Below are 25,554 nucleotides of genomic sequence, written 5' to 3' on the forward strand. Positions count from 1 at the left end.
CCTTACCCCAAGGCTGCCTGATATGCTTTCTGGATCCTGGAGAAAACTGATCCACTCTTCTCATACTGGTGCAACTTCTTTCAAGACCTCAAAACTGGACAGCGTGAACTTGTCTTGTTTCTTGTCTCTTCTTGCTAGGCCTGTCATTGGTACAGTCCGAGATGTGGAGTCGGGGGAGACAATGGATGAATGGACAGTAGTCCAGGGAGATGTCCCTGTGAGTCCTGAACTGGGCCCTTCCTCCAGTGAGAAGCCTTCCTGAGTGAGTTTATACAGTCATCCCTTGGTATCCATGGAGGATTAGTTCTAGGGTCCCCAGGGATGCCAAAATCCATGGATACTCAAGTCTCTGACATAACATGGCCTAGTATTTACATATAAGCTATGCACATCCTCCCATATACATTAGACCATCTCTAGATTATTCATGATGTGTAATACAATGCAGATGCTATATAAATGGTTGTGATACTGTATTGTTTAGGGAATGATGACAAGAACAAAGTCTGCACATGTTCAGTAGAGACACAACCATCCAATTTATTTTCTGAATATTTTCCATCTGCTGTTGGCTGAATCCACAGATACAGAGCTCCTAGATACGAGTGCCAAGTATCCTTTGAGAGTAGGGTGGGTGAGGTTGCTAATGAGTACAGGGGAGCAGGTGTTGATCAGGAGGGCCCTGCACTGGGGCATCTGGACGCCCTGTCTCAGGACTTGAGACTCCGTTTGGATGGCACAGGCAGACTAAGCCCAAGTCAAAGCCCTCCCCTTGGATGTTCATTTTATCCCAAGCTCTTTCTGGACCCTGGATTTTGGCATCCCTTAGGCCGTGGGTGGAAGGACAGCTGAGCCACGTGTTAGATAACATGTCTAGAGGAGTGAGCCCCTACTGTGTGCCCGGCACTTTCCCCACAGGATCCTCTAGCTAAAATATCCAAGGGTCATGGAGAGAAATACCCAGTTAAAATACCAGAAATGAAGAAGTGATACCATTAGAGACACTAAAAAAGACCATTAGAGATACTAAATAACCATTAGTTAATAGTATTAGCTTTTGTATTCTGAGATTCAACAGAAACAGTCACTTCCCTCCACCCCTATGTGTATCCCAGGACCACCCTGGCTAGGGAGGGCTGAGTTCAGGGAGGTCTGATGCTGGTCCTGGGCTCCGGGGATGACAGTGATGAGGAACTGGGTGCACACATGAGTGGGGGAGCCAGGCCTGGCCAGAGAAGTAACACACATGTGCACAGACATGTTTACCCACATACACGTGTGCACACATGTGCACAAACACAATGCAGGCAGGCATGTTGATGCCTCAGGCAGTGGAGGACCTGACTCTGGGCCCTGCTGACCCGGGCAAGGCCCCATTGTGATGCGTGCCATGACATCAGAATGTCACTGGTGCTTAGCACCTATCCGCTCTCCAGCCTGTGTCTGTGTTCTACAGCAGTTACTAACACACAGTGGTGTTGGTGAGCAGCTTGTGGACTCAAAGGTTTTCTCCCTGAGAGGCATAACCCAGGCCAACTGATTCATCAGAATCAGGTGAGTGTCACCTGCTCTCTTCCCTCCAGGCTGACTTGGGGACAGTGGCTATGGTATGGGCGGTGTTGGCCTCTGGGCAGCTACAGAGGAGGGTCATCCCTGAGCAGTCACCGGGCACCCGTTCTACACTGCCTGTGTAGACGATTTTCTCTTTCGTCCTCATGGTGGCTTCGTAGAGTGGGTGCTGTTCCCGAATGTACCCATTCGACAGGTGAGACATCTGGGGTCAGAGAGGCGGTAACCGGCCCGAGAATCCAGACATGACCCTGGGTTTTGCTCTCAGCCCTGCTGTGTGCCGTGCTAGACTTCAGGCCTCAACCCTGAGACCTCCCTGCTCTAGATCCCAAATCTGCCCAGATTTCCGATCCCGATGGGGCAGAGCCTGGCCGTGGAAGAGACACTGGGATGGATCCACTGTGGGTGGGGAGGAGGGAAGGGTCCTCAGAACACACCTGGGGCCTAAGCTGGGTCCTGATGGTCACTGTGGGACCCACTGGACACACACAGTCCCTTGTCTGGGAGTGGCATGGGGAGCCTTCTGCCCTTGGGGAGTTGTGGAAAGTGAAGGAGCCCTGGAGGGCTGGCTGAGGGGAGACTATCTTCTCTTGTGTTCAAAGGGGTCCAGGCACTGGGGTTCTCCCCAAGTATTTCTTATTCTGTCTGGCCTCGCTTTCCTTTTGCCCCGAGTATTCTCAGGAAGGATGGTCCATCTAGATGTTCTCCAGGAATGAGGACCCACTGTTCTTCATCAGTCACCCAGGAAAATGAAGCCCCCTCCTGTAGGGACAGCTCAGAATGGTGGAGTCCACAGTCCCTCCCTGAGAGACATGGTTTCCATGAGCACAGTGGCTGCTCTGGAGACAGTAGATCAATTTCATCCCCAAAACCAAACACACTCCTGCTCAAATGGCGTTATTCCTAAAGCAGCTTCACTGGTTAGACTGAAGGGCCACGGTAGCCCAAGTGATGAGCAGGGTAGAACGGAGCAGTCAGGAGAGATCTTGTTCCCCGTAGGAAACTGGGCATCTCTGTGGCCCTGAGCATTCAAGGAGGCCGATCGTACAGAGACCTCTGGTGCCCGACCGCAGTTCGCATCCACATCCCTGGAATAGCCCATCACAGGCTTTTCACCCTTGGCAAGTGGACACCATTCACCCTGCCGGGGCAGGTGTGTGTGCATTTCCTGGCATAAGGGGACAATGGGATTCTCTGTCCAGGTCCCACTCTTCTTGAGTCCTTGGGAAGATGCCCACCCCTGCTTGGGGCTTCAGACTGCAGAGACCCATGGAGGTGTGGGCCACGGGGTTTGGCCCCTTTTTACCGGAGTGCAGTGGTGGAATGAAGGTTATACAACCAGCCAGCATCTGGGAGCCCGACGGGAGCGGTTCAGGGGTTCTCTGAAGCTGTCGGGTACAGTGTAACCTTTAGACAATTTTGTCTCACAGGATGGACATGATAGAGGATGCAGATAGTTTGCAGGCACAGGAGCGGGAGGACATAATTATGAAGTATCAGAAGGTACAGTTGGGTCTGCTCCTTGGAGGGAGGTCTCTTCCAGTGCACCCTAGTCAAAGGGTCCTGGGTTCCCTAGGAGCACAGGGCAGGGACGGGTGGCCAATACCCCCAGGCCCTTGCACCGTTTACCTTGGACCCCTCACTAAGGCTCCCTCTGGGTTACAGGGACACCGAGCTGGGCTGCCAGAGGACAAGGGGCCTGAGCCTGTTGAAATCTACAGCAGCATTGATCGCTTTGGGATTCTGCAGTGAGTCCTCTGTGCTCCCCTCACCCCTAAAGCAGCTGTCTCAGCTCAGGGATGGGTTTGCTTTTAGAAAAGCCTTTCTGACGCAGGACATGTCTCGCCAGGTCTGGCCAACCTCTTTTCCAGGGTCAGAACTCCTCCCTGGCTCCCCTGGAGGTCCAGCCTGAGGTTGTGGTTGGGCCAGAGGTGCAAGGCCCATGTAGGGAGCGGGTGGGAATGGAGACTGGGCTAGGCCAGGCCCCTGGGCTCTCAGCAGTTCTGTCAGCAAGTTAGCACAAGAGGAGCGGGGCAGCCTGAGGTTCTGGCCCTGTGTACCAGGAGACAACCCTGGTGAGATCCAAGGGTTGTGGCCACAGGGTGAGGAGACACCTGGCCCAGCCTCAGGGCTGTTGTCCAGCAGGTCTCTCAGAGCCCACCTGCCCCTGTCCTCCCCCATTTCCCTAGAACTACAGCCCTCCCTGTCCCCATGGGGAAGGGGGAAAGGTGTGGGGACAGTGGGGGCTTTGGCCCGAAGAGAATGGGGGAGAAGACGGGAAGGGCCCCGCTCTGGGCATCTCACGGTGAGACTAGGGAGGCAGCAGGGTTTGTGGTTAAAGACCCTGGGTCTGGTGCTGGGAAGGGATCTGGGGCCAGGTAAGAGGAGCCCAGCCTGGAGCCCATCCCTCAGGGATCATAGGATGGAGAGAGAGCGGATGCCAGGCAAGATAAGGTGGGAGGGAGCTTATGAGGCGTGCCACTTCTGAAACGCAGGGTGTGTGGCTCAGGTATAGGGAGAGGCAGGTGGATGCTTGGCCAGCCTTGGAGCTGTTGTCCAGCAGGTCTCTGAGGGCCCACCTGCCCCTGTTCTCCCCCATGTCCTTAGATCTACAGCCCTCACTGTCCCCATGGGGAAGGGGGAAAGGCATGGGGACAGTGGGGGTTGTGGCCCTAGGGGAATGGGGGAGAAGATGGGCAGGGCCCCATTCTGGGCATGTCACAGTGAGGCCAGGGAGGCAGCAGGGCTTGTGACTAAAGACCCTGTGTCTGGTGCCAGGAAGGGATCTGGGGCCAGGTAAGAGGAGCCCAGCCAGGAGCCCATCCTTTGGGCATCATAGGATGGAGAGAGAGAGCATCCCGGGGGAGGTAGGGTGGGAGGGAGCTGATGAGCCGTGCCACTTCTGAAATGCAGGGTGTGTGGCTCAGATGCGGGGAGAGGCAGGTGGATGCTGGGAGGTCAGAACCTGCAAGAGCCTTGGGGCTGTCAAGTGGGATGGGTCCCTGGTGCACCCAGAGTACACTGGGCAGGTCTCAGGGAAGGCTCCCTTGACCCAGGTGGGGTGATGTGGTCACTCCCTGAGGGACTCCTGTCAGGGCCCGGTCGCCCACCCTAGGTGGCCCCCATCCCATCTCAGGGCTAACCTTTCTCAGCTCCAGCAGAAAGCACCACCTCGAGTCCAGGACGGGCAGCCCCATTGTGCAGCCTGACCACCCCCCATGCCAGGGTCCCAGTAACCCCAGCCAGGCTGTACTGGGAGTCCCTGTACTCCTTCTTCTCCCAGGTCCTGCCCCTCCTGGGAGTCAGCCCCACAGGAAGGCCCTTGTCCTCCCTTCCCTGTGCCTTCTCCTGGGCTGAGTCCTGAGCTGGATAGGGACAGAGCCAGTCCTTTCTGGGGGTCGGCTCCCAGGCTTGGGCGGCTCCAGGCCTTGTGCAGGTCCTCAGCTCTGCCTGGGTTGCCTTACAGTGAGACGGAGCTCCCTCCTGTGACTGCCCGGGAGGCAAAGGTAAGAGCCTGATGCATGGAGGGGCTGGTCCAGGGATGTAGGGACTGGGCGGGTGGTCAGTGAGGCAGAGGAAGCAGCTGGCCTGGGTGGTGGCGGGTGAGGGCAACACGCTGTCATTGGGAGGGGCAGCAGAGACCTGACCCCAAGTTGCCGTAACTTTGGCAGTTTGTTAAGATTCCAAAGTGAGAACCACAGTCCTGGCTTGGAAGTGGCTGCCTGCTTGTATCAGGAACCCACCTAGAAGCTGGGACCTAAGACTGGTGTATCTGTGGCCTGAGGATGGCACATCCTGGGGTCCCAAAGCCAGCCCACTGGTGCTCATTTGCTCAAAGGCTCTCAGCCCTTAGGGTCTGCCCTTCCCTGGCTCCTTCCAGCTGGGTCCCACCAGGGATCCAGAGCCCAAGACCCAGCATCCACGGGCGGCTCTGGGAAGCCTGGCAGCTCCGCTAACTCCAACATGTCTCATTTGGCAGCAAATTTGGCAGGAGAGAAAAAGAAAGAACAAGTGGCTGGAGATGCTGGGTGAATGGGAGACATATAAAAACAGCAAAAAGGTAATGTGTGGAGGGAGAGGCCCCTGGAAGTACTCTCTGCAGAGACAGGGGTCAGGCACCCATGGCTTTGGCCTGGCACCATCAGCCTCTCAGAGCGGGGGTGGCACACTGTCCTTGCCCAGAGGACTGCAGGCCTGGTCGCCAGATTGCCTGCCTATTCATGCAAGTGTCACCTTGCTGGGAGGGAATCTGAATCTAGGGCTGGGACCACCTGGAGTTCAAGGCTAGGGATGCCCTAGTGAACTGAAGGAAAAAAAAGGTGCAGATCAGAGTTTCGACTCTGAGTGTCCATCCACTCTTTCAGTCCTGGGAAGGCAGACCCTGTCCCAGCTTGATCTCACCTCTACTGAGGAATCATGGGGCCAAAACCGACAATTTCCAGAATCCCCAGGCTCTGGTCCTTGCTGGGGTCACCCCATGGCCTGTGACACCAGATTGTTTTCTGCCCACAGCTCATAGATCACATCTATAGGGGCGTTCCCATGAACATCAGGGGCCCAGTGTGGTCAGTCCTCCTGAACATTCAGGAAATCAAGTCGAAAAACCCCAGAAAATATAAGGTACTGTCAGCCAGAGCACAACAAACAGGACAGGCCGTGTCAGGGGCCCAGGTCTCCAGCTGGAGGGAACGTCAAGCCCACCCTGTTGGGGGTGGAGGGGATGGTCAGATGCACATCCTGGGCATGGACAGTGGCATAGTCACCACAGACAAACTCAGCTCTGGTGACCCTCCCTGGCTTCAGTAACAAGCCAAAAAGCAGCTTTGTGCAGAAGGAAACCTTCCTTCTTTCCTTCCTTCCCAAAGTGCTGACTGTGGGCTGACTGCCATTTGGGGCAGGGAGGCTTCCATCTGTTCTGAGGCTGCTTCCTCCTCTTGGCCCTGCAGATCATGAAGGAGAAGGGCAAGAGGTCATCTGAACACATCCACCAGATCAACCTGGACGTGAGCAGGACTCTCCGGAACCATATCTTCTTCAAGGATCGATATGGAGCCAAGTAAGCCTACGGGAGCCTCAGGGTCCCAGTGGAGATGGGGTGAACAAGAGGGATGGAGACTTCCCCGCAGCAGAAGCCAGGGTCACCCAGCAGGGATGACAGAGCTGCCAAGAGCTCTCCTGGCCCAGGGAGCAGCCGGCACCATGAACCGAGCACCTCCCTGGTTCCAAGCCCTGGGCCAGGCTGGAACATGTGGGGCCAGAACCCAGGAGGATCCTGAGGAGACAGAAAACAGCAAAGAAAATCACACACAATGGTGAAAGGTGCTCTCCCTGACCCATGGGGACGCATGGTAGGACCCACGGGAGGGTGGCAGGATGGAGGGCCCATAAGCCTCCCCAGGCAACACTGACAGCACCAAATGCTGGGAGAATTAGGGGTCCTGGAAACTCTCATCCAGGTCTGCTGGGAACATGACATGGCACAGCCACGTTGGCAGCCAGTTGGGCAGTGGCTCACAAAGCTCAATGGACTTGAACCACGCATCCCCAAGGTGTCACAGATATTGAACCCACTGATTTGAAAACTGACATCCACATGAAACCTGCATGCCACGTTCACTGCTTGATTCATTGTCACTCACACACGGAGCCTTCGGGGATGGCCTTCAACACGGGAATGGGGAGAGACAGGCTGTTCCTCCGTTCAAACGGGAAGACCTGGTGAGAAAAGGGAACAAACCAGTGATGGCTGCATGAATGTGGGTGGATCCTAGATGCATTTTGCTAAGGGAAAGAAGCCAGACCCAATAAGCTACCACAGTAGGATTCCCATTCCTAGGCCATTCTTGAAAAGGCCAAACCATAGGGACTGAGAAGCAGTCTGGGTGGCCAGGGGCTAACGGATCGGGGAGAGGCTGGGTGCATAGGGGAAACCCTGGAGATTTGGAAGATGAAGGAGTCTCTCCAGGAGGGGCTGGAGCAGTGGCCAGGAGACTGCACATTGGTTTGGAACCATGGAGGAACTGTACACCCAAAGACTGAACTGGTGTGTGTGCAAACTGGAAAAAAAAAATCATTCAGCGTGAAAAGGATCGGTCAACTCACTGTAGAACTGGGCTATTTGCATGTCACAGATGTGGATGTTACTGAAACATTTCTTCAACAGTCTCAGGCCCTGAAGAGCTCACTGCTTATCTTGTGAATCATCTGAACCTGAAATGGGATTTGTTGTTAGGATTTGTAGACAAAGTGAAACTAACAGCATCTGCACAAACCAAACCATAGCCCCCTTTCTCTGTTTCCTAGGCAGCGGGAACTATTCTACATCCTCCTGGCATATTCGGAGTATAACCCGGTGAGTATTCCTGGCAGTGAGGTTCCCGGGCCATATTTCCATATTCACAGGAGTGGGTGTCTGGTGGGGGTGTCGTTGCTTCTTTTAAAGTTAGTATTTGTGACCCACCAGGATATAGGAGGCAGGAGTCCAGCTCACTGTTGGCATAAACCTCCAAGCAAGGCAGTGGTCTCAAGGGGTCAAGCTGAGACACAAAGGAGTTGGGGCCTGGACTCCTGGTGTCACCTGGGCCTGACCACCACTTCTCAGAACAAGAAATGACGCCCTCCTCCTGGGGCTGCCCCAAAGCCCGGGAGTTTGGCAGTGTCACACGCAGGACAGTGCTCTCAGGAGACATTTTGGACAAGGTGCTGAAGTGCCTGATGGACTTGGCTCTTGTCATGAAATGAATTTGCATCCTGAGGAAGCCTCTTCTTCATAGGAAGCCTCCCCAGTCACCTCTGCCCTCTCCAATGACATGAGTCCTCCCAGGTGACCTCAGCCCTCCCAGGTGATGTCCTTCCATGGTGACTCTGGCTCTTGCAGGAAGTGGGCTACTGCAGGGACCTGAGCCACATCGCCGCCTTGTTCCTCCTTTACCTGCCTGAGGAGGATGCATTCTGGGCACTGGTGCAGCTGCTGGCCAGTGAGAGGCACTCCCTGCCAGGTAGGTGAACAGCTGCCCCTGGGGCCTCATGCAGCCAGACCTGGGGACGGCCACCGTGGCCAGATGATCTCGGCTTTCAGCCAAGGCACCATCCTTGTGTCGCCAGCTTGTTGGGAGCCTTTAGGACATCTCTGCTGAGGGTCCCACAGGAGTCCACAGATGCCTTTCATCCCCATCAGCAGAGGGCATCTCATCCTCCCCTTGGCCACCCTCTGTGTCCTGGAGCCACGCCCTCTGGCTCTGATTATGTGCAGCTGACTCTCCCCTCCCTGAGAGTCCTCCTGCCCTCCAGCTGCCTGGGCTCCTGCTGCCCTTGGTGCCCACGAATGGGCTGACCAAGCCCAGGTGGCAGCATCTCCCCATCCCGTGTCCCCTGGCATGACCCCACTTCCAGGAGATGACCAGGAAGCCCAGCCCCCACCCTATTCTGGCCGCTCTGTTGTGGCCTCAAAGTCAGGCTTGCCCTTTTTGCACCCTAGCCCAGGAGGCCTCCAGGGGAACATCCAGCCAGGCTCCAGGGGATGTTCCTGTCCCACCTCCCCAGGGCAAAGGCCACATGGTGGGGTCACCAGATGGGAGGGTGGGAGGCCTTCGGGTTTGGGGGCCTCTGCAGCTGCCCAGCTCTTGCAGCTGATGGCTCCACATCTTGGGGGAAGGCTCTGACTTCATGATGGGCTTGGGGCTTCTCAGGATTCCACAGCCCAAATGGTGGGACAGTCCAGGGGCTCCAAGACCAACAGGAGCATGTGGTACCCAAGTCACAACCCAAGACCATGTGGCATCAGGTGAGTTTATGGTCCCCTGGGCTCTTCTCAGAGGCCCTGCCTCCCGTGGGGCTGTAGGAGCAGGGGGACTGGAGCCCCTCGTGGGACTGGTGACTGGCGGGGTCTCAGCCAGGGCCTGACCTGGGACGTTGGGTTCTCCATGGGCTGGGAGTTGGTTTCCTTTCCTGCCCTGGAGGAGACAGAGGCACAGGGATGGGGGCCCAGCTCCTGCAGAGCAGGGCAAAGGGCAGTGTGTCCACCAGGAGTGTGGGAAGGGGACAGTGTTGTGGGGAGCTCTGGACACCGCCCAGTGTTCTGCACTAGGGGAAGGGTCTTCAGAGGCCCTGGAAGATGGAGGTTTTTAGGGCAGCCCAGGGGGCCCTGAGCACCTCTGTTCCTCCCATCAGGACAAGGAAGGTCTATGCGGGCAGTGTTCCTCGTTAGGCTGCCTTCTCCGGATGTTGATTCAAGGGGTAAGGAGGCATAGGGAGATCCTGGCTCAGGGACCCTCCTTGCCCTGCAGTGCCCTGCTTCCCCATCCCGGGGGTCTGGCTCACTCCCAGCCCACAGGAGGCTCAGACGGGTCCCCGAAAGTCACACAAGCAAAACCCTCTGCCCAAGAGGGGTCATCCCAGGGCAATGGCTGGGGCTCAGGCCCAGCTTCATGGGCTGACTGGGCCAGGACCCAACTTGAGAGGGCTCAGGGAAGCCTCAAGCCCTGGGCAAGCCCCTCTCTCCAGGAGCCACATCCCCACTCAAATGAGTGCCCCCTATGAGGAGCTGCAAGACCTTGTCTGACCCAGCATTCTGGATGGCTCAGGCGGCCCTCATGGGGAAGGTCACTGACTCTGGAGACTGAAGCCCCAATGTGCGCAGCTTGAGCCACCAGCCCCAGCCTGGAAGGGCCAGGTTCTCTCACACCTGCTGTCCCCACAGATCTCTCTCGGGCTCACCCTGCGCCTGTGGGACGTGTATTTGCTGGAAGGAGGACAGGTGTTGATGCCGATCACAAGCATTGCCTTTAAGGTTCAGAAGAGTAAGTCTACGTGTGCCCAGTGGGGCCTGGGGAGCCCTGCGGTCAGACCCCGACTGGCCCGAGGGCAGCTTCCTCACCCTGTCCTCATGATCCTCTGTTCTGGCCCAGAGGGAGGTCTGGCCAGGTGGGCTGGGCAGGGCACTGTGACGCCGAGCCCATCCCCCACATGACCCAGATGAAAGTCGGGAGTGTGGTGAACACTTCCCTGCCCAGATCACCCCCCAGCCACAGTCTCCTGTGTACATGTGGATGCCTGGGGTGGCCACAAAAGGATCTGGCACCGCCCAGTGGGAGACTGAAGTGGCCACAGGGTATGAGCTGTGACCATTCCCAGGTAACTCTCTTGGCCTGATATCCACCCTGTCCCTAGAGCGCCTCATGAAGACATCCAGGTCTGGCCGGTGGGCACGTTTTCGGAACCAGTTCTTTGATACGTGGGCCATGGACGATGACACTGTGCTCAAGCGTCTTAGGGCCTCTACGAAGAAACTAACAAGGAAGCAAGGGGACCTGCCACCCCCAGGTGGGCTCCAGTGCCATGTCCACTCCCATGTCACCCTCTTGGGCAGTCAGTAGTGGGCGAGTGCCCCGGACCAGCAACCCTACTACCTGGGCCTTCCTCTTCACCTTTTCTTCCTCCTCTTCCTCCTGGACTCTAAGAAAGTACAAAAGGCCCACCGGCCCTCGGGGCAGGCGCTCAGTGCGTGTGTACTGGACGTGTTGTGCACGCAGGAGGGGGATGTGGGCAAGACCCTCCAACAAGCCCCCTCCCACTTTCCATGGTGTCTTGCTCTCCCCCTCACAGGGCCCTCAAAGTTACTAGAGGAGCCAGACCCATTTGTGGGAGACCCTGCCCCTCCCTGCAATCACCCACAGCCTCAGAGAGCAGCAGAGGCCCCTCACTCCTGCACGCTCCTCCAGGGTTGCCAGGACAATAAGACTTGAGCAAGGGAGACAAGGGAATTGGGTGTCCCTGACCCACAGCGCATTCAGGGAGAGGGCACAGGTGGGACCCCGGGCCCAGAGCCAGAGCCAGAGCCAAGAGTTCAGCCAGATGTGGGAAGGGTCAGTCCTGGCATGGACTGGGCAGCCCAGGGAGGCAGAGGGTGACCCACGTCCGGGCCCAATCACCCACTGCGGAGACAGGTCCCCATGTGAGGTGGTAAAGGGCTGGGTGACATCCAAGGCCCCTCCCACCTGAGTTCTGACTGGGGGCCATATCCCAAGCCCAACAGCCCTGGGACGAAGGTGTGTGGCAGGAAGCCCCCAGCCAGTCTGAACCCTGGGGGCAGTCCCAGGAGCCACCCGCCATGCCCCAACGGCTTCCCCATGCCAGGCAGCATGCACCCCTCCCTCTGGGATCAGCAGACTACAGGCGTGTCCTCAGTGTCAGACCACGGGGGCCACACAGAGACCCCAAAGACTCCAGAGATGCAGGCAGGTGGGGCCCAGCCCGGAAAGGGCTCACTGGAGACACTGACCACGTCTGTTTTCCTTTCAGCCAAGCCCGAGCAAGGGTCCTCAGCACCCAGTCCTGTGCCAGCTTCACGTGGCAGGAAGACCATCTGCAAGGGGGACAGGCAGGCCCCTCCAGGCCCACCAGCCCGGTTCCAGCGGCCCATTTGGCCAGCTTCTCAGCCATGGGCACCTCGTTCTTCCACACCCTGTCCTGGTGACGCTGTCTGGGAAGACACCTACCCTGTGGGCACTCAGGGTGTGCCCAGCCTGGCCCTGGCTCAGGGAGGACCTCAGGGTTCCTGGAGATTCCTGGAGTGGAACTCGATGCCCCGCCTCCCGACAGACCTGGATGTAGGGGGCCCTTGGTTCCCTCATTATGATTTCGAACAGAGCTGCTGGGTCCCTGCCATATCCCAGGAGGACCAGCTGGCCACCTGCTGGCAGGCTGAGCACTCTGCGGAGGGGGTGAGATTGGCTTTCACTGCGCTGAGCCCCAATGTGGACATAGACTTCCGGGCCCTGCAGTGCACCCAGCACTGATTCCAACCAGGACACCCCCTTCAGAGCTAGGGACAAACAGCCATGCGCTCCCACCTCAGGGCCTTGCCTCTGCCACCTCTACTTGGAAAGTGTTCAGTTCCCTCCAGGCTTCTAGAAGCATCTGGGCCAGGGCTCATGGCAGAGGTAATTTCCCGAGGCTTAACAACCCAAGCAGGTTTCGCATCCTCATTTTATTTTTTGTTAAACTTATGAAAATGTATTAAGAAAGTGTGCAGCTTGAAACTCATGCACAGATGGAACACACCAGCACCCAGATCACAAAGCCAACCATGCCCAGCCCCTCCCAGCACCCCTAGCCCTGCGACCAGCATTCTGAATTCTAATGACACCATGAGCCTGCCTTTGTACTTGAAACTCATGGAAGGGTAACCACCTTCATGTTTTAAAATAAATGTTTCTTCCTGTTGAAATGATTTTAGATATACAGAAATATTGAAAAGGCACTATAGTGTCCTCCTACACCTTCCATCTAGCTGACCCTAATAATGATGTTTTGTAGTAGCATGGCACATAAGAAATTTAGGCCAGGTGTGGTGGCTCACAACTGTAATCCCAGCAATTTGAGAGGTCGAGGTGGGAGGTTCAGGTTCACTTGAGTCTAGAAGTCTGAGACCAGCCTGGGAAACATAGGTGGACCCTGTCTCTAGAGAAAAGTCAAAGAAATTAGCCAGGCATGGTGGCATGTGCCACCTAGTCAAGAGGCTGAGGCAGGAGGATTGCTGGAGCCCATGAGTTCCAGGAAGCAGTGAGCCATGATTGCACCACTACACTCCAGCCTGGGCAACAGAGCCAGACTCCATCTTCAAACAAACAAACAAACAAACAAAACTTATTCATGTAACCAAACACCACCTGTTCCCCAAAAACCTATTGAAATTTTTAAAAAGAGAAAGATAATGCTTGTGAAGTACACATTGTCTTTCTCTCATACTGCCACCTAAGTTATGTTTATGAACAACTATAGTAGGCCAGATATTTGTGATATAAGTTATGTAACTACAAAGAAGTTTTTTTTAATTGTTACTCATTTTTATCTCTGTATTTGTTTGAAGTTTACTAACCAAATAATAAAAACATTTCCTCCTCCTTACACAGAACTGCCTTACTCTTCTGGATGATGAGGATCATAGATTGGAATATTTGAAAATCCAGGATGAACAACACCTGGTAATTGAAGGTACAAGATGGAAGCATGCATCTATATTAAATTTTCAAGGGGAAGAATTTAAAGAGTTACTAATAACCCATTTTATAATTTTCTCCAAGACAACTATTATTTGATCATTATGTTTTTATGACAAAGAAACCCTTTGGAAAAAAAAGAAAAAGAAAACCCTTTGAACTCTTATGTAATCCTACCATATGATTTAGATTGCTTTAAAGGGAAAATATTCTGTTTTTAGTCATTGACAAAGGATGGGAATGGTAGATAAAAACAAGTGAATTCAGTTTACAAATTTATACTTCCTTAAAATTTTCAAGTTGCTGCTTTGAGTTTGAGTAGAGAGCAACTTTCTTGCATAGTTAGTAGCACAGGCTTTCATTAGTCATCAACACTGGCTACTCACTGACAGAGCTACTTGTATATTCATAGATTTACACACTGGCATACACATGCCATTAAAAACTTTTTAAGTGTGTCTTTTCCCATCAAGTTTTGTGGCAACGTTGTTAGCTGCCTTTGTATTCAAATGAATAGGCCGGGCACAGTGACTCACATCTGTAATCCCAGCACTTTGGGAGGCCAAGACGGGTGGATCACTTGAGGTTGAGAGTTCAAGACCAGCCTGGCCAACATGGTGAAATCTGTCTCTGCTAAAAATACAAAAATTAGCTGGGTGTGGTGGCACGTGCCTGTGGTCCCAGCTACTCAGGAAGCTGAGGCACGAGAATCAGTCAAGCCCAGGAGGTGGAGGTTGCAGTGACTCAAGATCACGTCACTGCACTCCAACCTGGAGGACAAAGCCAGACTGTCTGAAAAAAAAAAAAAAAAGGAATAAATTACTCTGACAGTTGTTACAATTTAAGAAAGAATTGTAATATTTCTAATGTTTTAAGTATAAGAAATTCCATTGTTTCTGAACTTTAATTACTTCTGTAGATGGTTAAGTATAATTTTACTTCAAGTAGGTAATTGAGGGAAAAGATTATTCAAACCAAGTGACTTTAAAGTCCTCAATATGAAGAATAGGAATGGTTTTAGAGCCAATTACAGGCATGTGCTGCATAAAGATGTTTGACAACAAAAGACCTGTATATAGCAGTGGTCCCATAAGATTATAATACTGTATTTTTAGTTGTACCTTTTCTGTGTTCTAACATGTTTAGATACACAAATACTTACCATTGTGTTACAGTTGCCTACAGTGTTCAATACAGTAACATACTGTACAGGTTTGTAGCCAAGGAGCAACAGCCTATACCATACATAGCCTAGGTTTGTGTAGGTACACACCGTGATATTCACACAAAGACAAAATCACCTAATGATGCATTTCTCAGAATGTAACCTCATCGGTAAGCAATGCATGTACTAAAATTAACTAGATTTTAAAACTTCTGATTTAGGAATAAGATGTCTTTAAAAAAAAAAACAGAAGCAATTGAGTGGGTGTAAATTAGATAGATAAGAAATTAACACATTCCTATCTGTCCTTCCAGTTCACAACAAAGATATGAGTTGGCCTGAGGAGATGTCTTTTATAGCAAATAGTAGTAAAATAGATAGACACAAGGGTAGGTCTCCAGTATTATTTTTTAAGGAGATTATTTTAAATGATTTTTTTTCTTCTCTCAACTACTAAAGTGCTAACAACTTTTGGTTTTCTAGTTCAAAAGTAATTAGGGCCCTTCTTTTTCTTTTTTCCTGAAGCAGCATTTGATGTTGGCAAACCCACCATCAAATTATTTTCTAAATTTCTTTCTAACTCTGCAATTAAATAATTTATATGTTTTAAAAGACATACTAGAAGAAGAATTGTTTGAATTATTTTGAAAAATCATAGCAGTTAAAAAGAATAATTGCTGCTTCTGGGTTACAAGTGAGCATGGATCATCACTGTTGCCAGACACTCTATGAAAAACCTTCTCTAGCATTTCAAAGACCTGCTAGAGAATTATTAGCACCATTTAGCTGATTATGAGAGTTATAAAAAATCTTTTGATTGAATATAAGTAACTGTTCGTGCCATGGCATATTACTACAGCTAAGCTTTGGTTCTCTTATTGTTTGTTCCAGTTCCCATAGAAAAGGGAGCCACAGGTCTAAGCAACCTGGGAAACACATGCTTCATGAACTCAAGCATCCAGTGCGTTAGTAACACACAGCCACTGACACAGTACTTTATCTCAGGGAGACATCTTTATGAACTCAACAGGTAATCTTTCTTGAGTCACTGGCCTCTTAACCTGTGACTTTGATATAAACCCAATATCACCTAAATTTCCTCTTTTTTCACCCTGCGGGAAAAAGATTTTATCTTATTTGCCCTATTTAATATGAAATAGGCCAAGGAATACATCTCTTATTTCAAAAAGAAAAGATATTTTGATGTGAGATGCTAGGCATTTTTGTGCCCACATGATTGTAATTTATGAGAATCTTTGGCAACAAATTTTCCTCTCAAACTTCTAGGACAAATCCCATTGGTATGAAGGGGCATATGGCTAAATGCTATGGTGATTTAGTACAGGAACTTTGGAGTGGAACTCAGAAGAGTGTTGCCCCATTAAAGCTTCAGGTAAGCAGGTTAAAATAATATAAAAGTATTTAATTCCTAAATAGTTGTTTAATCATTTTTCTGCACTTGTTTTTTGTGTTTAGCCTTTTGGATCCTTCACTTGGTATAAACAAGAGGCCAAATTCTTTTGCTTGTTTAAATATTTGCAAAATACTACTGTATATGTAGTGGGTAGGATAAAGACCAAAGGTACACTCTAAATTGGGGATGTCATTCATTTTCCTAATTTGTCAAACATCTTATATGAAGAGTAAACCTTTTTTGGTAACACTTCACTATTAGCAGTGTTCTAACTGCAAGGTGGACCTCAGAGTCTTCTTAATTACATCCAATCCAATCCATTTTCAACATAACTAAGATAGTTCTATCTGTAGAATACAAAGAAGGAGGCTGGGAGCAGGGGCTCATGCCTGTAATCTCAGCACTTTGGGAGGCCGAGGTGGGTGGATCACTTGAGGCCAGGAGCTCAAGACCAACTTGGGCAACATGGCAAAACCCTGTCTCTACTAAAAAAAATTAGCCAGGCATAGTGGTGCATGCTTGTAATCCCAGCTACTTGGGAAGCTGAGGCATGAGAAATGCTTGAACTTGGGAGGTGGTGTTTGCAATGAGCCAAGATCGCACCACTGCACTCCAGCCTGGGCAACAGAGTAAGACTCTGTCTCCAAAAAGAAAAAAAAAGTAGAAGAATGAATGAATGAAACTAATGAATATAAGTTTTATATTAATATCAGATGTAGTAGATTTTAGTGAAGTTAGGATTATTCATTATTTTTATTTAAATACAAAGCAAAAGCTTTTTATATTACAAATTATTAACTATAACAGCTACACATTTGACTACTTACTTCTTACCCGACACTATTCTAATTAATTTGTACCCTCTAAATAATTCTAATGCAGTTAATAAAAGTTAGGATGCAACCAGACCAGAAAATGTAATTGTTGAAGACAACATTACATTATATAAAATAATATATACACATATTATTTTATACATTCTATGTATTATTATATACACATTATTTTATGCATATGTTATGTATATATTATGTACCTATAAAATATACATATTTTATATGCATATAAAAATGTGTAAAACATTATAGAACAGGATGTCTTTCAATGTGAGCAAATGCTGTTTTAGTATTTCTGTCTTAAATAACATCTGTGTGCCTGAAGAACAGTTTGCTTACGTGATACTGACAGAGGACACAGTATTGGCCAAAATAGTTCTCTTTTTTTTTTTTTTTTTTTGGTCATTTGACGTTAAGATTCAAAAGATTTCATGATTATCCAAAATACATTTGTTGAAATGGAGGCAGACTAAGTACTATACTATTTATTTTCTTACAATGGCTCTGATTGGATTATATGACATGTTCATTCCAAATTTTATGGGTAGGAAATAATGACTGATACTTCTCTTATATTTATAGTGGACCATAGCAAAATATGCTCCCAGGTTTAATGGGTTTCAGCAACAAGACTCCCAAGAACTTCTGGCTTTTCTCTTGGATGGTCTTCATGAAGATCTCAACCGAGTCCATGAAAAGCCGTATGTGGAACTGAAGGACAGTGATGGCCGACCAGACTGGGAAGTAGCTGCAGAGGTTTGTCAGTTTTGAGTTTCTAATGTAAGCAATAGACAAAATGTTCTGGCCACAAATACATGTAGCACAACTTAAATGCAAACTAAACTATCCTGAGATCAGAATTTTACAGCGAAAATGAAGGAATTTCTGTTCCTGTGGTTAATTGTTATGCAATAATGCCAAAACAAAAATACCTTTAATGAATATAGAAAACTGTTGCCATTTCACATTGTAAACTTTATGGGACTGGATGTAGGAATAATTATCCAGTGGAATTTAAAGAGTCCCCCTAATTGTTAAAGTAATGTATACAGTGACCTATAGGCATGCTTTATAATTGTTAATGGACAAATAACTTTAATATTTACCATTGTTACCTTGATAAGAACAAATGAAAAACAGGATTTTCCATCTCAATTTAATATTTTATGTTAAATGAAGAGTAAGGATTATATTCTTTACATTTAAATGCAATATATTTAACCAGTTTCTGTGAATTTATATAGAAATGCCTCTCTTATGGATTTTGAGAGAAAATTCTCATCTTTTTTATTGCTAGGCCTGGGACAACCATCTAGAAAGAAATAGATCAATTGTTGTGGATTTGTTCCATGGGCAGCTAAGATCTCAAGTCAAATGCAAGACATGTGGGCATATAAGTGTCCGATTTGACCCTTTCAATTTTTTGTCTTTGCCACTACCAATGGATAGTGATATGCACTTAGAAATAACAGGTAGGTCATAAAGTTCTGAAAAATTACTTGACTCCATTAAATTTACTTTATTTAAATAGCCTGAATTTGTAAGCATAGTTATTTGTTTACAAATAAAGACTGGTAGTCAGCATATTATAACTGAGCAAGCTAATTTTAGGCATGACTTGAGGTTTGAAAGATGTAGATTGGGGCATTTTTTTTTTTGGTTTCAAATATGCCAGCAACTCTCTTTAAAACCACGCAACGCCACTCATACTTTTATGTCAGATGAACACCAAAAAAAATACGGATTTCACTTAATATTATCCCTAAGTACCATCTGTTTTAGTGTTTACACATAAAATAAAAATTCTAGGCTGAAATATTTGCTATTATATTTACAGGTCAGATATATCTGTACACAGCATTTAAGGCTTTCAATGAAACCTGCATTTTACTGATAAAAGATCTTTTCTCTTTACTAGTGATTAAGTTAGATGGTACTACCCCTGTACGGTATGGACTAAGACTGAATACGGATGAAAAGTACACAGGTTTAAAAAAACAGCTGAGTGATCTCTGTGCACTTAATTCAGAACAAATCCTTCTAGCAGAAGTACATGATTCCAACATAAAGGTAATGTTAACTACTCTAAGAAACTTTTGATTCTATCCTTCAAAGATGACATTTTCCTCGATTATTATGATCAGTTGTTAGGTTATGTGACCAAGAGAGATACTAAAACATAGTGAAAACTGAACAACAACAACAACAAAAAATGCCAAGTTTTCCAACCCAGAAACTTAAAAGAGTTTTCTACTAGAATAAAAGGATAATACTGATGGTGGTATTTTTGAAGAAGGGAAATATGTAAGGCTGCCTGTATGGAGTGTTCTAGCTGTGTCACTATAGTATAGGTTTCCTCCAAAGACTGCTGCTATCACACTTCACAGCTCTTCTATATTACCACTGTTACTAGAATTCTTTCTAGGTTAAAGTATTTTATGTATTTATGAATGTGTGTTTTTAGTATTTATGAATATATATACTTGGTCTTTTAACACACTAAGAAATTAAGAGTAAAGACAAATTGACACCAATCATGTCTTTCTACATACCAGCTGGGGAAACAAATAATCTAATAAATATATTGCCTACTCTAAATTAAGCTCCTGCAACTGGTATTATTTATATTCATCTTTGGGATTTCTGAACACACTCTCACCTCATTGACATTTTCTTCATATGAAATGCAAAAATGGGGTGTCTGAGGGTTGGAATTTAGATCCCTGAAACAAAGGACAAAACTGAAGAAGTCAGTCATATACAACACACTTCTTCCTGTGAAAAGAGATAATAGTTCAACAATTGAGGTTAGTTTTCAGTTATTTTTATCAAGCATTCATCCTTTATGTAGTTGAAAAATTATTCAATCATCTCGTTGGTTTTACGGATGAAAGCACCTAAGACATTCTTTTGAAACACATTAGAGAGAGAACTTTTCCTTTTTATCTGAAACATCCCCCCCTTCTCATCTTGCTGCTGTTTCTGTAGAACTTTCCTCAGGACAACCAAAAAGTAGGACTCTCAGTGAGTGGATTTTTGTGTGCATTTGAAATTCCTGTCCCTGCATCTCCAATTTCAGCTTCTAGTCCAACACAGACAGGTAAGATAGAACTAGAACTCCTTCTCATGATTGCACCTTTAAATATTTGTCTAAGAGTTGTCATCTTTGTTATATTTGTTCATGCAGAGGATATTATAGCAGAAGAGTTTTGGAACCCAAGGGAAACCTTACTGATTATTCCATATTTTTTAGATGAGAAACCTAAAATTTAGAGAACCCAAGTGACTTCAGTTAGATAGGTAGTTGTTAGCTAACATACTCTTGGAATTCAGATCTCTTTGAACTTTTATCTAATACTAACATGGCAACAGCTAGTATGAGAGGAACATACTACCAGAAAATATAAACAATAGATATAGCTAGAAAGAAATCCAATATTATATGTAATTTAATGTGGTCACTCACTGAGTCCTTTTAACCGCTAGTATGCTTTGTCTATTCTTTATGTTACTTACAATTAGGTCAATTAGGCTAATTCCCCAACTACAAAGGGCTTTATGAGGCTCCCCTCATTGATGTGTAGTAGGTAGATAGTCCTGATGGTGAGTTGGTGGATGATCTAATTTTAGTTTTAATTTAGAGCATCACTGTCCAATAGAATTCTGCAGTGGTGGGAACTTCTGTGATCTTTGCCATCCAATATAGTATCCACCAGTCACGTGGACTGTTAAGCACTCGAGATGTGGCTAGTGTGACTGAGAATGATGCATTTGTAATTTTTATTTTATTTTATTTATTTATTTTGAGAAAGGGTCTCACTGTCACCCAGCCTGGAGTGCAGTGGCATCATCTTGGCTCACTGCAGCCTCTGCCTTATGGGCTGGAGCAATCCTCCCACCTCAGCCTCCCAAGAAGCTGGAACTACAAATGTGTACCACCATGCCCAGCTGTGGTGTATCTTTTGTAGAGATGGGTTTTCACCATGTTGCCTGGGCTGGTCACTAGCTCCTGGGCTCAAGGGATCTGCTACCTCAGCCTCCCAAAGTGCTAGGATTACAAATGTGAGCTGCCTCATCCAGCCTGATTTAAATTTTAAATGTAACATCTGGGTAGAGTTTACCGTATTGGACAGTGTCTTCAAAGGTGAAGAGAAGGAAAAGAAAACAAGTGGTAGAACTGTTTGTGTGCTACAACATGGTGCTGATACAGGTTTCTGCAAAAATTCTGCTTAAGAGTTTCCAGCAGTTACTCTTTCCTTTTCATTTGGTCAAAAGTGTGAGTTAAGGAAGTAAAACTGGAAATTAAAATCTTCCAATAAATCTAGAGTTATTTATACTATGATTTCTCCCTGCCCTGTGTTAAGAGACTACACTGTCTCTGGTCCTCAGGACACTTGAGAAAAGAGCAAAGATGAAAATACCACAAGCTTACGATGCTCTACTTATCTTTGAATTTGTAGATTTCTTCTCTTCGCCATCTACAAATGGAACATCCACCCTAACTACCAATGGGGACCTACCCCGACCAATATTCGTCCCCAGTGGAATGCCAAACGCTGTTGTGCCATGTGGAACTGAGAAGAACTTCACAAATGGAATGGTTAATGGTCACATGCCATCTCTTCCTGACGGCCCCTTTACAGGTTACCTCATTGCAGTCCACCGAAAAATGGTTAGTTAAATGTTAGGCAACTCACTGCCAGTCTTGCTAGTGTCATTTGTGAAATAGCCATTTTCTGTCTTTGCAACATCGTTGAATGCATTTTCTTCTCTTTTTTTCTTTAATTTTTTAAAATTTAATACATTTACAAATTTTATTTTTTTACTTTTTTATCCTGTCCTCAAAATCTGTTGCTATGAATGCATTTTCAATGTATTATATATGCTAATATAAGTGATCAGAGCCAGGATTTAGTATTACTCATGATGGCTAATGTATGAAATGACATTCCTCATCCATATATTAAGAGGCAACAGGATAGTCAGTGCATCTGAGTACTACTTTCTTGAAAAATTTGTGTCTCCTGGCCAGGTGCAGTGGCTCACACCTGTAATCCCAACACTTTGGGAGGCTGAAGCAGGGGGATCACCTTAGCTCAGGAGTTCAAGGCTAGCCTGGGCAACATAGTGAGACCTCGTCTCTACCAAAAAAAAAAATTTTTTTTAAACTTAGCAGCCATGATGGTGTGGGCCTATAGTCTCAACTACTCTGGAGGCTGAGGCAGGAGGATCACTTGAGACTAGGAGGTCAAAGCTGCAGTGAGCCATGCTTGCTTGCACCACTGCATTCCAGCCTGGGCAAGACCCTGTCTCAAAAAAAGAAAAAGAAAAGAAAGAAAGAAAATGGCTGGGTGCAGTGGCTCACACCTGTAATCCCAGCACTTTGGGAGGCTGAAGCAGGTGGATCACCTGAGGTCAGGATTTCAAGAACAGCCTGGCCAACATGGTGAAACCCCATCTCTACTAAAAATACAAAAATTAGCTGGGCATGGTGGCGTGTGCCTGTAGTTTCAGCTACTCGAGAGGCTGAGGCAGGAGAATTGCTTGAACCCAGGAGGCGGAGGTTGCAGTGAGCGAAGATCGTGCCACAGCACTCCAGCCTGGGTGGTAAAGCGAGACTTTGTCTCAAAAAAAAAAAAAAAGTATCTCCTAAGCCAGACATGTTTAGGAGGAACCCTTGAGGACAGGATTTTGAAGCTATAATATGCTACAATGCTCACACCTGTAAATAACCACTCCACTCCAACTTGGGCAATAAGTGAGACCTTGTCTCTAAAAAATTAGAAAAAAACAAAAACCAACACACACAAAATTTATGTTTCCTGTGTGTTTATGTAGGTATGTACATCTTCACTGCCACATAAATGCGGATGGCTTTGGAAAAGTTTTTTGTTTTGGGTTTTTTTTTTTTTCTTAGAGGACACAAGAATGTTCTTGGGCAAAATCAAGTTGTGCATGATTCCTCTCTTGATAGTCTAATATATAACTATTGCATTAAAGGTTCACTCTTTGGTAAAAAAGAAAAAGGAAGGTTTGAAAACTGTGGTCAGTGGATAATTGTTAAAGAGGTAGTCTTCGGGTATAGTGGCAACTTGGTAGAGTAGAAAGGGCGCTAAACTAGGAATTTAGCCACCTAGGTTTTAGTTCTAATTCTGCCACTAGATAGCTGATTGAGCTCTTTGGACTTTAGTGTCCTAATTTTGTAAAGGAAAGGAAAGGCCAGGCACAGTGGCTCATGCCTGTAATCCCAGCACTTTGGGAGGCCGAGGTGGGTGGATCATGAGGTCAGGAGTTTGAGACCAGCCTGGCCAATATGGTGAAACTCCATCTCTATTAAAAATAAAACAATCAGCCAGGCATGGTGTCACACACCTGTAGTCCCAGCTACTCAGGAGGCTGAGGCAGGAGAATTGCTTGAACCTGGGAGGTGGAGGTTGCTGTGAGCCGAGATCATGCCATTGCACTCCAGTGTGGGTGATAAGAGTGACACTCCATCTAAAAAAAAAAATAAATAAATAAAATAAGTAAATAAAATAAAGTAAAGGAAAGCAGGGTTTCTAGATCAAGTAAATTGATTGTATAGCAGCAACAAGAGAAAATGAAATTGTAAAAAAGGTACTGTATTGGTTTCTTAGGACTGTTATAGCAAATTACCATAAATTTGGTGGCTTTAAACAACAGAAATACATTCTTTTTTTTTTTTTTTTGATGGAATCTCGCTGTGTCACCCAGGCTGGAGTGCAGTGGCACAATCTCGGCTCACTGTAACCTCTGTCTTCTGGGTTCAAGCAATTCTCCTGCCTCAGCTTCCCAAGTAGCTGGGACTACAGGCACACGCTACCATGCCTGGCTAATTTTTGTATTTTTAGTAGAGATGGGGTTTCACCATTTTGGCCAGGATGGTCTTGACCTGACCTCGTGATCAGCCTGCCTCGCCCTCCCAGAGTGCTGGGTTTACAGGTGTGAGCCACTGCACCCGGCCCAGAAATTTATTCTTTCACCTTCTGGAGGCCAGAAGTCTGAAACCAAGGTTTCAGTAGGGTGGGGGCTTCCTCCAAATGTTCTAGGAGAGAATGCTTTCTTGTCTCTTCTAACCTCTGGTGGCTTCAGGCATTCTTTGGCTTGTGACTGCATAACTGCAATCCCTGCCTCTTCATATGGCCTTCTCTCTGTCTTTCTCTGATAAGGATACTTGTCATTGAATTTAGGGCCCACCCAGATAATCCAGGATGATCTCATCTTGACATCCTCAACTTAATTATATCTACAAACATCCTTTTACCAAACTAGGTCACATTTACTGGTTCCAGGGGTTACAACATGGTTATACTGTTTTAGAGGCTACCATTCAACTCAACTACAGATACTATTTATCTTAGTATAAAAAAAATTAAATGCTGAGAAAAATTAAGTACCTAGGAATAAACTTTTAAAATGACACATAAGACATCTATATAGAAAATAAAATATTGATAGGAGTTAAAGAAGACTTAAATATTGGAAGGAGTAAACCATGTTCATGGATTAGAAGACTCGATATTTTAAGATATCAGTTCTCTACAAACTAATCTACAGATGACATATTGCACAATCCCAATAAAAATGCAAAGTCTGCATGTGTTCGTGTGTGTGTGTATGTGTGTGTGTGTGTGTGTGTGGTGTGTGAGTTTATAAGCTGATTCTCACATGTGGAAATACAAAGCATCAGGAATAACCAAGATACTCTCGAAAAAGTATAAGGTATGAGGATATCATCAAGATTAGATATCATCCAGATATCAAGATTTATTTCACAAAGATATGATACTTAATGTCATATTGTACAAGAAAAGACAAATAGACCATTGGGATAGAATAGAGAGCCCAGAAACCAGTTCACAAATGTATGAACACCTGATTTATAACAAAGATAAATTGCAGGGTGGTGAGAGAAAGACAGTTTTCTCAGCAGGTGGTGCTGGGACAATTAGATATCCGTATGAAACTTGGCACCTACCTTTCACCACAATTCCAGGTGGTCTACAGAGCTAAATTTGAAAGCAAAACAATGAAACAGCCCTTGGAAGATAATAATGGTGAATACATTCCTGACACTACTCGTATAAAAGAAAAGATTAAATTGGACTTCATTAAAATTGATAACCTGGCTGGGTGCGGTGGCTCAGGCCTATAATCCCAGCACTTTGAGAGGCCGAGATGGATGGGTCACAAGGTCAGGAGTTCAAGACCAGCCTGGCCAATATGGTGAAACTCTGCCTCTACTAAAAATACAAAAATTAACTGGGTGTGGTGGTGGGCGAATATAGTCCCAGCTACTCGCTAGGCTGAGGCAGGAGAATCGCTTGAACCCCAGAGGTAGAGGTTGCAGTGGGCCGAGATTATGCCATTGCATTCCAGGCTGGGCAACAGAGCGAGACTCCATCTCAAAAAAAAAAAAAAAAGTGATCAACGACATTAGTAATCAGTGTAATGTAAATTAAAACAATATTATGATATCAGTGCACTCACCTGAACAGGTAAAATTAAACAGACTGGCAGGGTTGCTAAGTAGAGCAACAGGAACTCTCATAC

General features: G+C 47.1%; 1 protein-coding gene across 1 annotated transcript in view; it reads left to right on the top strand.

Annotated features, from left to right (window-relative positions):
- Positions 1-273: 273 nt before the first annotated feature.
- The window catches only part of LOC129056808 (ubiquitin carboxyl-terminal hydrolase 6), a 50,128-nt gene continuing 24,847 nt past the window's right edge, over positions 274-25,554 (top strand). The window contains exons 1-24 of the mRNA XM_063718051.1: positions 274-1,554; positions 2,569-2,722; positions 3,000-3,072; positions 3,235-3,317; positions 5,036-5,075; positions 5,549-5,629; positions 6,082-6,189; positions 6,516-6,625; positions 7,873-7,921; positions 8,447-8,567; positions 9,258-9,352; positions 9,739-9,804; positions 10,268-10,367; positions 10,738-10,890; positions 11,869-12,290; positions 13,482-13,563; positions 15,048-15,122; positions 15,625-15,763; positions 16,021-16,126; positions 17,566-17,739; positions 18,281-18,455; positions 18,902-19,053; positions 19,972-20,083; positions 21,444-21,655. Coding sequence (XP_063574121.1) covers positions 3,001-3,072; positions 3,235-3,317; positions 5,036-5,075; positions 5,549-5,629; positions 6,082-6,189; positions 6,516-6,625; positions 7,873-7,921; positions 8,447-8,567; positions 9,258-9,352; positions 9,739-9,804; positions 10,268-10,367; positions 10,738-10,890; positions 11,869-12,290; positions 13,482-13,563; positions 15,048-15,122; positions 15,625-15,763; positions 16,021-16,126; positions 17,566-17,739; positions 18,281-18,455; positions 18,902-19,053; positions 19,972-20,083; positions 21,444-21,655 — 2,727 coding nt within the window. The 5' untranslated portion in view covers positions 274-1,554; positions 2,569-2,722; position 3,000. The remainder of the gene's footprint in view (positions 1,555-2,568; positions 2,723-2,999; positions 3,073-3,234; positions 3,318-5,035; positions 5,076-5,548; positions 5,630-6,081; positions 6,190-6,515; positions 6,626-7,872; positions 7,922-8,446; positions 8,568-9,257; positions 9,353-9,738; positions 9,805-10,267; positions 10,368-10,737; positions 10,891-11,868; positions 12,291-13,481; positions 13,564-15,047; positions 15,123-15,624; positions 15,764-16,020; positions 16,127-17,565; positions 17,740-18,280; positions 18,456-18,901; positions 19,054-19,971; positions 20,084-21,443; positions 21,656-25,554) is intronic.

This window comes from Pongo abelii, chromosome 19 (genome assembly GCF_028885655.2).
Source record: "Pongo abelii isolate AG06213 chromosome 19, NHGRI_mPonAbe1-v2.0_pri, whole genome shotgun sequence".
NCBI classification, from domain to species: domain Eukaryota; kingdom Metazoa; phylum Chordata; class Mammalia; order Primates; family Hominidae; genus Pongo; species Pongo abelii.